This window comes from Dipodomys spectabilis, unplaced genomic scaffold (assembly GCF_019054845.1).
Source record: "Dipodomys spectabilis isolate Male_0828 unplaced genomic scaffold, ASM1905484v1 ptg000054l, whole genome shotgun sequence".
Taxonomy (NCBI): domain Eukaryota; kingdom Metazoa; phylum Chordata; class Mammalia; order Rodentia; family Heteromyidae; genus Dipodomys; species Dipodomys spectabilis.
The window spans coordinates 13792026-13808137 of NW_024870731.1; the positions used below are offsets into that span (position 1 = coordinate 13792026).

A 16112-nucleotide genomic window follows, 5' to 3' on the forward strand; every position below is an offset into this window, starting at 1 on the left:
TCGATTCCTCAGCACCACATAAGCAAAAAGAAAAAAACCGGAAGTGGCGCTGTGGCTCAAGTGGTAGAGCGCTAGCCTTGAGCTAAAGAGCTGAGGGACAGCGCCCAGGCCAGAGTTTAGGCCCCACGACTGGACCCCCCCCCCCCCAAAAAAAAAAGGAACCCATTTGAGTTGGGGGCCATTGCTCAAGCCTATAAATCCTCACTCACTGGAGAAAGATTTGAGGATTGAGGTTCTAAGCCAACTGGCCAGGAAAGTCCTTGATACTCTTATCTCTAGTTAACAACCAATAAGTTGAAAATGGAGCTGTGGCTCGAGTGGTAGAGTGCTAGTCTTGAGTGCAAAAGCTCAAGGACTGTGCCAGGCCCTGAGTTCAAGCCCCAGGCCTGGTATGGGATGGAGTGGAATCCACTTGAGAGTCTAAAGCATGAGGATCTTGAGTTTGAGGCCAGCTTGGTCTACATAGTGAGAGCCAATGTCAAAATAAAATAAAATAAAATATAAAAAGCATCCTGTAATTAATGTCCTTGGGTACTAGTTTCCAGGCTTTGGTGTCACTCAAAAGCTCCCAAGACCTTGAGGGTGGGGGCTTGGTGGTTTGGCCCTTCAGAGGTGACTAAGATGGGATGCAGGCTTAGGTTAACGCCGCCCTTTGGTAGCACCTGGTTTGGGACTTCAGTACCAAGTCAAGGGTTGTCACCAAGACTTGCTCTCTTGCTCTCTCTCTCTCTTTTTGCCAGTCCTGGGTCTTGAACTCAGGGCCTGGGCACTGTCCCTGAGCTGCTTCTGCTCAAGGCTAGCACTTTATCACTTGAGCTATAGCACCATTTCCAGCCTTTTCTGTTTATGTGGTGCTGAGGAATCAAACCCAGGGCCTCATGCATGCTAGGCAAGCGCTCTACCACTAAGTCACATTCCCAGCTCTTGCCTTCTCCCCCTTTCTTCCCCCCTCTCCTCTCCCTCTCTCTCCCTCTCTCTCTGCATCATTGGGTTAGAACCCAAGGCCCTCACCTCTGTTAGGCCAGGGCTACACAAGAGAGTCAGGCCCCCAATCCCAAGACTTCTTCCTTCCCTCCCTTCCTCTTCCTCTTTTCCTGTGGTATAGGGGTTAGATCTCAGTGCTTAGGTGCTGTACCATTTGACCCCCAACCCCAACCCAGGACTACTCTCCTGATTTGCTATTGAGGAGAGTGGATAAGGAAAATTCCATAAAGGTTTCTATCTGAGTGATTAAAAGAAATCACATAGCGTTTCCATTCTTCGGTGCCCCTCACCGCTTTCCTTAGTATTTAGTTTTGTGGTTCCCTGTGGCTTTCCAGGCCGGAATGGCACTGTTAACAGGCGATTTGTTTCCCATTTCTCTCACAGAGGACAGATGTGGGCTTCCCCTAGTTCCCGTGAAAAATCTCAATTCCTTGAGATCCGCTCATGAAAGGCATTTTGAGAAAGGAAGAGTCTCACAAGGTGGAAGTTTTAGCAAGGGTTTATTTTCTTATAACAAGATTCAAATGTGGGGGGCAGGAGGGAAGAGAAACATTCCCAGTTCCCCATGAAGGAAATGGGAGTTAAAGGTTCAGAACAGTGGTTCTTATTTTTATCTTGGGCTGGACATGGGTATGACTGGAGGTCATATCATTTACAACTTCTAATCCTTAGCCAGTGGGTCTGGGTGGGTAAGATGGGTGAGTACCATCCAAAACACAGGTGAACTTCAGGATTTCCTTTTGCATTGTGTGTCCTTTCAATCCCCCCCCCCCCGGCTTTATAAATATATATATTTTTTCATGAATAATTCCCAGATCTCAGCCTCTGGAGCAGTTAGGATTACACTCCTGAGCCAATTGCCTAGGGGAGGGGCAGTTTGTCTTCCACACTAGATGCTTAATAGTGAATCTTTTCTTTCTTGGACGGAACCCAAGGTGATTGCAAAGGGACTGCCATAGAGAATAGCTCCGATCGAATGGCACAAATACAAAGGTGGGGGACTTTTAGGTAATTCCCTTTTAGTTAATTTGCAGGCCTCAGCAAAAGTATCTTTTAAGTTGTCTGGGTTAGACAACTGATGATGAACTGGGTTAAATGGTTGATGTTTCATTCCCCCCGCTTAGCATTGAAATGTTACAAATAATGTTGCTGGGAACATATGGGTGCAACTCTTCCTTTGGATGTATGCCTTTATTTTTATTTTTGCATAAGTATCTGCGAGTGGATTTGCTGGGTCATATTTAGGAATTTATGATTCCCTTAAAAAATGGCTAACTTGCCAGGCTGTGGTGGCACATGCCTGTTCCAGACCAGCCCTGGCAGGAAGGTTTGTGAAACTCTTTACCTCCAAGTAGACATCAAAAAGCTGAAAGTGGAGCGGTGACTCAAAGTGGTAGAGTGCTTAATTTGAACAGAAAAGGTAAAGGATAGCACCCGGGCCTCAAGTTCAAGAACTGGTATTGCTCCGTGCACCACAAAAAGAGTAAAAATAAAACAGAACACAAAAACTCACATTGTTGTTCAAGTATCACTGCCAAAGAACACCTTGAAGAGCAGCAGCTGTGCCCTCAGTGAGCTATGCCCTCCTCCTTGTCTCCAGGACCCAGCCGTGATTTGACGTTCTAGTCTCTGAATTTGGCTATTCTAGGTCTGTCTGTCCCTTCCCCTTACTCCCAAGTGCTATCACGCATGTATGCCCTTTTGCTACTGGCTTACTTTACTTACTTGGCATCCTTAAGTTTCAATCACGTGTCAGAATTTCCTTTTTTTGGTTGGTCGTGGGGCTTGAACTCTAGGGACTGGGCGCTGTCCCTCAACTCTTCAGCTCAAGGTTAGCGTTCTATCACTTGAGCCACAGCACTACTTCCGGCTTTTTCTGCTGAGGAATGGAACCCAGGGCCTCATGCATGCAAGGCAGGTGCTCTACCACTGAGCCACCTTCCCAGCCCCAGAATTTCCTTTGTTATTTATTTTTAGTGCCAGTCCTGAAGCTTGACCTCAGGGAACACAGTCCTGTCCCTGAACTTTTTGGCCCAAGGTTAGTGCTCAGCCACTTGAGCTTCACTTCCAGCTTTTTTGGTGGTTAATTGTAGATCACAGTCGCTTGGGCTTGTCTTGTCTTGGCTGGCTTTGAACCGTGATTCTCAGATGTTAGCCTTATGGTAGCTAGGATTACAGGCACGAGTCATCAGTATCTGTCTTTTTGTTTTTGAAGGTCAACCAGTGTCTGTTTTTTCCCCCTAATAATAGTTTATTGCAGGCCTATAGAATGTTTTATTTATTCTCTCATGGGTTGCTTCCATCTTTTGGTAAATAAGGCTACACAAGGCTGGGAGACAGTGGGTGTAAACACTCAGACTTCGTGATATAATTATCCCTTTTTTCCCTCATTTGTTTTTTGTATTGTTGAATCCTGAGGCCATGCACATTCCGGGCCAGTGCTCTACTCCTGAGCTCTACACCAGCCCACCTGTTTCACTTCTTTTGGGTTTATACTCAGAAGTGGAATTGTTGGATCATGTGGTTCATTCCATGTTTAAGTTTTTGGGGAACTGTCATATGGTTTTTTCCTATAGAAGCTATGCTATTTTACATTATTCCTACCTGCAGTGCACAAGGGCTCCAATTTCTCTACATCCCTGATAACAGTTGTTTTCTGTTTTTTTGTTTTTTTTCCTCCCATGTAGCCAAGTTACTGGGATGAGGTGGTATCTGATTATAGTTTTGGTTTGCATTTCCATTATGATTGATGATGTTGAACATCTGGTTCATGTGTTTATTGGTTATTAACAATTTAGATGAACATCTTAAGAGGAAATATTTTTTGTCCCAGTACTGGGGCTTGAACTCAGGGCTTGAGTACTATCCCTTTAAGGCTGGTATTCTTCTACTTGAATCATAGCTTCACTTATAACTTTTCAATGGTTAATTTGGATATAAGAGTCCCACAGACTTTCCTGCCAGGATCCTCAGATTTCGGCCTATTGAGTAGCTATGATTATAGGCATGAGCCACTGGTACCTGGCTTAAGAGGAATTTCTGAGACATGGTTTGGAACTTACTGGCTTGGATAACCTAGGTTTTCCTCCAAAATGTTGAGAGTATTGGTGTGTGCCACAATGCTTGGGTCCTTGACCTAATTTTTAATTGGGTTGTTTGGTTTTGTTGTTGAGCTGGAGGAGTTCATCATATATTCTGGATATTAAAATCAAATATTTGATTTTAAATATTTTTCTTCTGTGTTTCTTTTTTTCCCCTTCCATTCTATTGCTTATATTCTTAAATATGCAGAATTTTAAACTGTTGGATGAGTTCCAATTGATCTATTTTCTTTTTTTTCCTATTATTATCATTGTGAAAATACCGTAGCCTTTTCGTTTTTCCCTTCATGGGCACAGAACTTTTTTTTTTTTCTGCCAAAGACTATTTAGATATTATAAATATCATTCATGGGCCATACAAAATTATCAGTGTAGGCACACAGCCTGAAGTCGTCAGTAAGAGGTGTTTAAGAACCATTTGTTTCTGTCCCTGTGCTAAATGATTTCAGAGGCCTTACACAGCAGGACGGCTGGACATTACCTACGCCAGTTACTATTTCTCTCGGTGTAGCTGAGTGTAACCTTGGACATGCAATCCTCCTCAGCCTCTAGAGTGCTGGGATTATAGGTGTGAGTCACCCAGTCAGGCTGTCTCTGATTTTGACATCAGATCTAATACATTATTGTCAAATTCAGTGTCATGTAGCTTTCCCCTTATGTTGTCTGCTAAAGAGATTTACAGTTTTGGGGGCTAGGAAGGTGGCTCAGTGGTAGAGCGCTTGCCTTGCATGCCTGAGGCCCTGGGTTCGATTCCTCAGCACCACATAAGCAAAAAGAAAAAAGCCGGAAGTGGCGCTGTGGCTCAAGTGATAGAGCGCTAACCTTGAGCTGAAGAGCTGAGGGGCAGCACCCAGGCCCAGAGTTCAGGCACCACTACCGGACCAAAAAAAAAAAAAAAAAAGAGAGATTTACAGTTTTTATTCTTAGGTTAAGAAATTTGATCTATTTTGAATTAATTTTCATTCTTTCGCACTGTAGCAATTCAGTTTTTTTTATACATTTTTTATTGTAAAAAATACTGTACAGAGGGGCTACAGTTAAATGAGCAAGGTAATGAATACATTTCCTATCAAGCATTGTTACTTCCTCCTTTGTTTTTCCCCTATCCTCCCTTCCCTTCCACCTCCACAACTACACCCCCCCCCCCACCAAATTGTAAAGTTCATTTTTCAACATAGTGTCTTGTGTATCTCATTGTTACAATGGGTGAACCTGCATCCCTATTTAAGCATTTTGTTTTTTTCCTTCCCCTCCCCAAATTAGAAAAGTGTATATATACAAGATGCAGGGCACTGACATCAAATACAGTGAAAATGCGTTATACCATGGGGGAGTAACATACAAAGAAACAAAAAAAATTCACATGGTACATTATAAGTATGTTAGGAACAATATCAAGAAAGAAAAAATGACTTGTGTCCCTATCTTGGGGTTCATTTCGCTTAACATCATCTTATCTGGTCATATGTACATAGCTTTTGACATTTTCTGCTTGCCCCAGACATATATTAGTTATTGCAAATAAGGGAAACCATGGGACCTAATGTTTCTTTGGGCCTGGCTTACTTCAGTTAATATAATTTTTTCCAAGTCTTTCCATTTCCTAACAAATGAGGCAATGTCATTCTTTCTGATGGAGGCATAGAATTCCATTGTGTATATATTTTCTTGCTCCATTCATCTACTGAGGGGCATCTGGGTTGGTTCCATATCTTAGCTATAGTAAATAATGCTGCAATAAACATAGTCGTGCTGATAGCTTTAGTATGGTCTTGTTTGTGATCATTTGGGTAAATGCCCAAAAGTGGGATTGCTGGGTCATAGGGGAGCTCTATGTGGAGTCTTTTGAGGAACCTCCATACTGCTTTCCAAAGTAGTTGAACAAGTTTACACCCCCACCAACAATGCAGTGGGGTTCCCTTCTGTCCACATCTGTTGTTATTAGATTTCCTGATTATAGCCATTCTAACTGGGGTGAAGTGGAATCTCAATGTTGTTTTGATTTGCATTTCTTTTATGGCTAGAGAGGTTGAGCATTTCGTTTTTTTGTTTTTGTTTTTGTTTTTTTGGTCCAGTTGTGGGGCCTGAACTCTGGGCCTGGGCACTATCCCTCAGCTCTTCAGCTCAAGGCTAGTGTTGTACCACTTGAGCCACAGCGCCACTTCTGGCCTTTTTTTTCCTGCTTATGTGGTGCTGAGGAATCCAACCCAGGGCCTCATGCATGCAAGGCAAGCGCTCTACCACTGAGCCACCTTCCCAGCCCGAGGTTGAGCATTTCTTCATATGTCTATTGGCCATTCTTATTTCTTCCTCAGAGAAGTTTCTCTTTAAGTCTTTAGCCCACTTATTAATTGGGCAGTTGTTTCTTTGAGGATTTGTTGTTGAAGGATTTAATTTTTGAGTTCCAAGTATATTTTAGATATGAGACCCTTGTCCGTTGTATGGCTAGTGAAGATCTCCCAATCCGTGGGCTTTCTATTGATCATGATCTTGTCCAACTTTTCTTTGATTTGTTGTGTTTCCAGGTCTCTATTCAGAAAATTTCGGCCTGAGCCAAGGAGACCGAGGGTTTCTCCTATTCCTTCCTGTAATGTTTTCAGGGTATCTGCTTTGACTCCAAGGTCTTTGATCCATTTGGAGTTGATTCTGGTGCAGGGTGATATATACATGGATCTAGCTTTAGTTTTCTACAGGTGATTAACCAATTTTGCCAGCACCATTTTCTGAAGAGATTATCTTTCTTCCATTCTATTTTTTTAGCTCCCTTATTGAAGATTAGGTGACTATAGGTCTGTGGGTTCATTTCTGGGTTGTTGATTTCTAGGAATTCGGTTTTTCCCAGCACCAGGTGTTTTCGGTACTAGGGTTTGAGCTCAGGGCCTTGTTGAAATGATTGTCCTCTCCTCACTAAGCGGTCTTGGTGTATCCTTGTCAGAATTTTCTGGCAATGGATATGAGCTGTTATTATTGTGAGGTCTCTACTGTATGGAACTGGCCTATGTTAATTCTTTTAAGAAAGTGCAGTGAAGCTGGACACTGGTGCCTGACTCTGGTCTGTAATTCTAGCGACTTAGGAGATTTAGATTGGAGGATCTTGATTTGAAGCCAACCCAGGCAGCAAAGTCTGTGAGACTCTCTCCCAATAAGTTCCAAGAAAAAAAAGTTTGAAGTAGAGCTGTGGCTCAAGTGGTAGAGTAATAAGTATCTCTGAGTTCAAGCCCCAAGACTGCCCAGGCTCACAGTTCAGGCCCCACCACTACCACAAAAAAATAGAAAAGGAAGTGCAGCGAAGCAGGAGGATCGTGAGTTCAAGACCAGCCTGGGATATATAGAGAAATCCTGTCTAGAAAGGAGGAAGGAGAGGAGAAAGAAAGGAAAGAAGGAAGCAATAAAAGAAGGAAAGAAGGGCAAAGGTTTCCAAAGTGGTTACATAGTGTGTGTGTGTGTGTGTGTGTGTGTGTGTGTGTGTGTGTGTGTGTGTGTGTTGGCTTGAACTCAAGGCATGCATGCTGTCATTGATCTTTGTTGCTCAGGACTAGCATTCTACACTTGAGACACTTCTGGCTTTTTGCTGGTTAATTGAAGGTAAGCATCTCGCAGACTTTACTGCTTTGCATGGCTTTGAATCACGATCCTCAGATATCAGTCTCCTGAGTAGCTAGGATTACAAGTGTGAGCCACCGGCACCCTGCTGGTTGTATCTGTTTATGAGGATTCCAGTTTTGCACATGTTTGCTTTGTTACTGTCTGCCTTGATGATCAGAGCTATCATAGTAGGTGTGCAGCTACTGTTTTTTTCTTCAGTGCTACGCTTTTACATCAGGCCTGCGTGCAAGTCGTACAGGTTCTTTTCATAGCTATTGATAAATGTTGAATGCACAGTTTTATTCAGTGATGCCCCAGCAGTGCATTCTTGCTGTAGGACACCACTGATAATGACTCAAGTTTTCCATATTTTAGGCATGACTGAATCCTGCTGAGCAGTGCTGTTAATGTGGCTCTCTCTCTCTTTCTCTCTCTCTCCCTCCATCCCTCCCTTCTTCTCCCACCCTCCCTCCCTCTTTCCTGCTCCTCTGGATATCACTCCAATAGCAAGCGGCACACATTAACTCTGAGAGAATGGCCGAGGAGCCCGTTCCCCTGCTCTTGTCTGAAATCTGGGTTGTGACCATTTTGTTTATTCAGTTTAGCTCCCTGCTGGTCATCTTCCTGGCTTCCGTGTGCTGTAAGGAAAGCTGTCACATGCACTAGGCCTCTATGCTTAGATCCTATTGGGACCCCCCCCCCCCCGCCCCCCCCGCGGTCCCCTGGAGGACAGTGCAGTGACCTTTTCTTCCTTCTGGGTTTCGTCCTGTCTGCGGAGCCCTGTTCTTGGGGGGAGGTGACATCATCTGGGCAGTGTCCCCTCCTTGTGTCCAGGTTGCTAGCTGCTGCAGTAATTGGCCTGGCAGTGAGCTCCCTAAAAGGTTGTCCTTCAGCTGGTACCCTGTGAAAGCCACAAGGCTGAGCCCCTTGGGAGTTCCCTTCCCCAGCAGCCGTCACGTCTAATTAGGGAGAGATAGGGGAAAGGTGTTTGGAAGGAAGACGTCTTATCTCAAAGAGCAGTGGGTGCACTGGAGCATTTGGAAGGTGAGATGAAGGGCAGAATGGAGGGCAGGGTAGCAGCAGCTCAGAGCACTTGGCGGAACAATAACGGCTTTGCTGGCAGTCCAGGAACCTGGCATTGACTACGTGTATAAAGGACTTATTTGCCCTTTTTAGCGAATGAGGTAATGAGTCCCCTGCATATTAAACATTTTCTGCACTTGGTTGCTACATGGAATGACAGGTGCTGGAAGTACCATTCTTTTTGTTGTTGTTATATATTTTTTTTATTAGTTTAATTGTACTGTGGTTTTTTTTTTTGAGATATTTCCATCCGTGCATATAAAATAACTTGTTTTCTGTGGGATGGTCTTGGGGATTGAACTCGGCATGGGAACTTTTTTTTTTGCTCAAGGCTGGCACTCTACCACTTGAGCCACAGTTCCACTTCCTGCCTTTTGGTGGTTAACTAGAGACAAGAGTCTCATAGACTTTCCTGCCTGGGTTGGCTTTGAAGCTGGATTCTGAGATCTCAGACTCCTGAGTAACTGGGATTATACAGGCATGAGCCACCAGCGCTGGCTCGTATAATGTACTTTGATCAAATCTATACCCGATACGACTCTTCTATATCTTTCCCCTGCACATTCTGAAACAGTTTTTAGTAGGTTTTACTGTTCTATTTTAGGATGTGATTTTCATAGCCTTAAAAATTATTCCTGATACACACGGCAGACAGACCTCAGGACAGCAGGTAATGAGGGTGGTGGCCACTTACTGCACTGGGCTGGCAGGGGTCATGGTGAAGACTGGGGTCTTAAACTCTGGTGCAGTCATACCTGTGAATTGCAATGTGAGTTGCATAGGCAATTTAGCATTTTCTAGTAGCTCAGTGCAGTAGTTTCTCAGGGATACCATAATGATTTAGTACAAGATGCTTGGGTTAAAATAACAAAATTTCTTCACTGTTTTGGACTCCAGGAGTTGGAGATCCAAGGAGATCTAAACTATCATTAGGGTTACACTGTATACTTTATTTTTGTGGTTCTAGGATTTGAACTCAGGGCCTCATGTTTTGCCACTAAGCCACATCCCAGTACCTGCCATGCCTGCTGGAGGCCGGAGAGAGACACACAGAGAGGTCTAGCAGTTAATTTTCATTTATTTTAATACCTTCTTTAACCAAATACTCAAATGTCATTATAGTATATAATCAATATATAAGAATTGTGTGTGTATGTATGTATGTATGTGTGAGTACGTATGCGTGTGTATGCGTGTGTGTGCTAGTACTAGGGCTTGACCTCAGAGCCTTGTACTCTCGCTTGACTTTTTCCATTCAGGCAACTGGCACTCTACGGCATGAGCCACACCTCCTATCTCCTCTCTGATTGGAAATGAGAGTCTCACAAACTTTTCTACGCTGGCTGGCTTCAAACCTAGATGCTTATATCTCAGCTTCTTGAAGAGCTAGGATTACAGGAATGAGTCACCAGCCCTGGCAAGAATTGTTTTTATTTTTAGCCTAGTATCTCTTTATTTTTTCTTCGTATGTATGTATCTGTGTGTTCATATGTATATATAATTGTTATTATAAAGGTAATATATAGAGGTTACAATTATATAAGCCAGGTAATGAGTACATTAATTTTTTGAACAATATCACCCCTTCCCTCACACTCTCCCAGTTTTTTGTTTTTTTTTTTTGGTCCGGTCGTGGGGCCTGAGCTCTGGGCCTGGGCGCTGTCCCTCAGCTCTTCAGCTCAAGGCTAGCGCTCTACCACTTGAGCCACAGCGCCACTTCCTGCTTTTTTCTTTTTGCTTATGTGGTGCTGAGGAATTGAACCCAAGGCCTCATGCATGCAAGGCAAGCGCTCTACCACTGAGCCACCTTCCCAGCCCCTCTCCCAGTTTTTCCCTCTCAACCCACCCACAAGTTGTAGAGTTCATTTCAGTATCGTGAGTACTCCTGCTGCATTGGTTCACTCTTTGTCCTCCATTGTTGTCCCTCCATTTCTGTGCCCGCCTCCCAAAGAAAGCTAATTGAACAAACAAAACAAGAAGAAAGGAAAACAAAAACAGCAACAAGGAAAAAAAATCTTCTTTGCTTCCATTTCCTGGAGTTCATTTCGATAAATATTATTTTATTTGGTCAGATGCACATAGACATTGTACTTGAGTTTTCCTCCCCAAAGAGTATCCTTTGGTCTCACTGTGTGTGAATGCCTTTATAATGTGTGGTGTCCCGATCTTTTATTTTAAATCTAGCTTCTACGTATGAGAGAAAACATGCACCATTTGTTTCTTTGAGTTTGGCTTCTGGCAAGAATTCTTATTTTTTTTTTTTATTGTGAAAATACTGTACAGAGGGGTTACAATTACATGGGCACTGGCAAGAGTTCTTAATGAGATATTTAGCTTTTCTTTTTTGGTAGCACATCTCAGCGTGGCTTGTCAGTGTTCACTTGTGGTAGCTCCCACACCTCAGGAATGCTGTGGGGTTTACTGGTGTTCTGCCTGTTTTCTCTCTCCCTTCAGCCTCCTTGGTTTTCAAGAATTTTCTGTTTATTTAGAAAAGTCTCCCTCATTCTGGACAAAAGAAATAAATAATAGATTTTATAGAAACTACTGAGATCCCATGACTCAGGGGAGGCAAAAGTAGCTAATTTTGCAAGAAAAGACCATTTGTTTTCATCTACTCCTGTCTGTCTGTCTGACTTTCTTTTTCTTTCTTTTTTTCTTTCTTTCCTTTCTTTTCTTCCTTCCTTCCTTCTTTCCTTCCTTCCTTCCTTCCTTCCTTCCTTCCTTCCTTCCTTCCTTCCTTCCTTCCTTCCTTCCTTTCTTTCTCTCTCTGTCTCTCTTTTTTTTCTTTCTGGATAATGCTGTGGATTGAATATCGTAATTCAGTTACATTGTTAAGGCCTGGTGTTTATTGTATGGAAAATTTGTTAACACTGTGTCACAGGGACTTAAATAAGTGTTTGTTAAAGTTCGGGGTATGGACCTTTTATTTATTTATTTTTATCCAGTAAGAGAAATCTAAGGCTTTATTATTATATATCTCCCTACCATGAGATCTGTGACTCAGCCAATTGTGGGTCTCCTATGAACACTTCTATTGTTGTCTGTCATGTTAAGACAAGAAGGAATACAAGCTTTTCTTTCTGGGGGGATTGCATTGAGTTGGTTGCAGTAATGAACTGATGATCTATATCTCTGAAAGTGTTTGTTGTCTTCAAGAATTCAAAGCTTGTTTCTTGTGAGCTTGAACTGATTTCAGTGACAAAGGAAGCAACTCAAATGTGAGAAAAGTTTAGGGTCTTTCAAAACTACTGCAAATAATTCTCATTCATTCATTCATTGGAGATGAGAATCTCACAGACTTTCCTACTTAGGCTGTTTTTGAAATCAGACATTAGCCTGTTGAATAGCTAGGATTATAGAGGTGAACCACTAGCACTTAGTCCTCTTCCAGCTTTTGGGTAGTTAATTAGAGAAAAGTGTCTTAAAACTTTCCTTCCTGGGCTAGCTTTGAATCATAAACCTCAGATCATAGCCGCCTGAGTAGCTTTGATTACAGATGTGAGCTACAGGCACTCAACTTCTGGTTGTAGTTTTGTAATACATTGTATAATTTACTTATTTGTGTGAGCCATTTGCCCCCTGTCCAACCACCCCAACACAAGCTACATGAGAAAAGGTTGTTTTTTTTTTTTGTTTTTGGTTGGTCAGTGTAATTTACTTTGGTTTGTTTGTTTTTGTTTGCCAGTCCTGGGGCTTGAACTCAGAGCCTGGGCACTGTCCCTGAGCTTCTTTTGCTTAAGGCTAGCTCTCTACCACTTGAACCACAGCACCACTTCTGGCCTTTTTTGTTTATGTGGTAGTGAGGAATCGAACGCAGCGCTTCCTGCATGCAAGGCAAGCACTTTACCACTAAGCCACATTCCTAACTTATGTAATTTACTTTGGACAAGCCATATTTTAAGAATTTAATCTCAGGTTGCTAGGTAATGGTCATCATGTCGGACAGTGTATGTGAAAGGCTTTTGCCTAGAATGAACTAGTGTGTGTTTTTTTTTTTTTTGGGTCCGGTAGTGGGCCTGAACTCTGGGCCTGGGCGCTGTCCCTCAGCTCTTCAGCTCTAGGCTAGTGCTCTACCACCTGAGCCACAGCGCCACTTCCGGCTTTTTTCTTTTTGCTTATGTGGTGCTGGGGAATCGAACCCAGGGCTTCAAGCATGCAAGGCAAGCGCTCTACCACTGAGCCACCTTCCCAGCCCCTAGTGTGTGTTATTTGCTATTACCACCATTTAGTTTCTGGTTTCCTAGCCACAGCAGATCTGAAGCAGTAAATGCTTCAAGTAATGAAGCCTCAGGTAATGCCTAGCAGAGTTAGGCAATAGTAGCTCAGGCCTGTAATCCTGACTCATCAGGAACCTGAGATCTGAGAATCACAGTTCAGTGCCAGTCTGGTCAAAAAATCTGTGAGGCTGGGAATGTGGCTTAGAGGTAGAGTGGTTGCCTAGTTTGCATGAAGCCCTGGGTCCAATTCCTCAGTACCACATAAACAGAAAAAGCCGGAAGTGGTGCTGTGGCCCAAGTGGTAGAGTGCTAGCCTTGAGCAAAAGAAGCTCAGGAACAGTGCACAGGCCCTGAGTTTCACAAGCCCCAGGACTGGCAAAAAATAGAAACAAAAGTGAGACTCTTATCTCCAGATAATCAGTAGAAAGTTGGAAGTAAGTTGGCACAAGTGATAGACCACCAGCTTTGAGTAGAAAAGCTAAAGATCAATGCCTTGGCCCTGAGTTCAAACCCCATCATAGGAAGGAAGGAAAGAAGGAAGGGAGGGAAGGAGGGAGGAAAGAAAGTATAAGTAAAGAAAAGGAAGAAGGAAGAAAGAAAGACAAAGAGAAAATGAAAAGGAAGGAAGAAAAGGAAAGAAAAAGTAAAAAAGAAGGAATGAAGGAAGGAAATAAGGAAAGGAAGAAAACAAACAGGAGGAGGACAGTGGTCTATGTATGTGATAGGGATAATTCAGTACAAGAATGCTAGTAGCCACAGTACCCCCTTGAGGGGTACAGTGTCCCAGCTTGGTGCAGAAAATGATGGTTTTTCCATGGGTGCCTTTTGTTCAGGCCACTGCAAGAAGACTTTTCTACAAAGATGTGGGGTATGAAGAATATGTGGACAAGGCTAATGAACAATTCCGCTCATCAAGTATTGCTCTAACAAGCCTGTATTCTAGTACAAATCCCTTGGGCAATCTGCACAGATAGAAGCCCCAGAGCTCATTACGTGTCAGTGGGTGGGTGTCCGCTCAGATCTCTCAGATTCTCATGGCTTCATATCTATGCTTCTGGTCCTCATGGTCCAGAGTTTGCATCTGGAACCTTGGAATCTGCAAGGCTCAGTCAACCTAGGCCCCTCATTGACTTTGTGGAAGATCTCATTATTTGGGGAGAGTTTGTGGGATGGACATTTTTGGAACTGGCCCCTGCATGGATCTCCACTGAGGACCAACGGGGGGTAAGCAAAGGCTAGGTGGGAGTCAGCCGACTCCAGCCAGCAGAAAGCACAACTAAAACTGAAGTGCCCAAAGCAAATAAGCCCTTTGCCTTTACTCTGTGTGTGTGCATGCGCCTGTGTGTTAATTTTTCTTGCACAAATAGAAAATTACACAATGGAGGTGTGCTGTGTCTGGGGGTGGCTGTCATAATAACTAGGGTGCAATGGTTCTCATGCAGGACGATCAGTCCCTGGCTGCCTGTTACAGAATTTTGTTTTTGTCTTTCTTGTTTTTATTTTCAGGCGGAGGAGTCCTGTAAATGTAATGGCTGGAAAAACCCCAATCCCTCCCCCACTCCTCCCAGAGCCGATCTGCAGCACATAATCGTCAGTCTCACGGAGTCCTGTCGGAGTTGTAGCCATGCCTTAGGTGAGTTCTTCAACCTTCCAGGAAAGGAACAAGGTCACTGCTGCTCACTGAATTCCGTGGTGAACCAAACATGAGTGTTCGTTACCTCTGTATGAGGCCAACAGCCACAGTCTCCCTGGTCATGTGAGTTTGCTGGTCACAGGATTTCCTGTAAGTGAGGCAGACACTATGTTGTGCAAATTGACTTTTTTTTTTTTCCTTTTTGCTAGAACTGGGGCTTGAACTCAGGACCTGTCTTTTAGCTTTTTCACTCAAGATTGATGCCACTTGATCCACAGCTCCACTCCTGGCGTTTAAAAGCTGGCTAATTGGAGATCAGAGTTTTTTGAATTTGTCTGCTTAGGCTGGTTTTGAACTTTGATCCTCAGACCTCAGCTTCCTGAGTACCTGGGATTACAGACATGAGCCACTAGCCCCTGGCTATGCATTGAACTCTTCTCTCTTTCCACAAGAGCTGGTTTGGATTGCCAATAATGGGAAACATGATAACAGAGGTATTTAAAATAAGTCTTATGTAACGTATCTTGATTCATTCTGGTGGTGGGCTACAGATCTCTGGTCCTAGGGTTGAAACCTTGGCTAAGTGGAGATTTGTATAACCACCACCACCATTGCTGTCACCATCAGGATCATCACCATGCTTATCATCGTCATCATGGTTGTTACTATTTTCTGATTCTCAGAATTCTGAGGGTGCTTTTATGTTATCTCTGTGTTCCTTTATTTCTTATTATTGATAGCTTTTATTTCATTGGACTTGCTCTCACTGTGTGGTGAATGTTTGCTTCTTTTGCTTTTCGACTTTCTCTGTCCCTGCAAGGTGACTGTTGCCACCTGGCAAGATAGATTTTGTTGCATTATTCAACAAGACTGAGCTAATGTGTTATATTGTGTGTGGTAATAATACTACCAGTTTTAGGAGTTTCTTCTTCTACCTCATTCTCTGTGGTGCTGAGGATTGAACCTGAGGCTTCGCACATGCCAAGCATCTGCTTTGCCACTGAACTACAGCCTCAGTCCTAGGAAATAGTCTTCCATCTATGTATAACCTCAAATTCTTGCTCTTTCTGGCTGAGCTCCCTGAGTGCTATGATTAGGGGTATATTAAAAAAAAATGGCTTGAGATTGTATTATATTTGAGAAGATTAAAGTTAATGAGGAATTAGTTTTGTCCAGATATCAAAATGGTGGGTTGCATAAGATCTTGGAATATGATTCTCACCTTTCTACTTTCAGTTACCCAGTCTCCAAAGACTGTAAGTCCTTTACTTAAGAGTTTTTACCATCTACCATCTGGTCACAAACGGGTGACAACTTCTGGAGTTTCTCTCCACAACTTCCTGCTGATTTAAATGATGCAAGCCAGCCTCCAATGTGAACAGGGTATTGGGTGCCCTGAAGTTTTAAGATATTCCCCAGGAGAATGCTTCATTACTCACAGAGCAAAATGGCAGGTAGTATGATCTTCCCAAGAACTTGCCATACTGGAGTAATATCCTGAAAGGAAGG

At 43.2% G+C, this 16112-nt stretch overlaps 1 protein-coding gene across 1 annotated transcript in view; it reads left to right on the forward strand.

Moving 5' to 3' along the window:
- Window positions 1-16112, forward strand: part of Kat2b (lysine acetyltransferase 2B) — a 104216-nt gene that overhangs the window by 21202 nt on the left and 66902 nt on the right. Inside the window, exon 2 of the mRNA XM_042679890.1 lies at window positions 14477-14603. Within this exon, the coding sequence (XP_042535824.1) occupies window positions 14477-14603 (127 nt within the window). The remainder of the gene's footprint in view (window positions 1-14476; window positions 14604-16112) is intronic.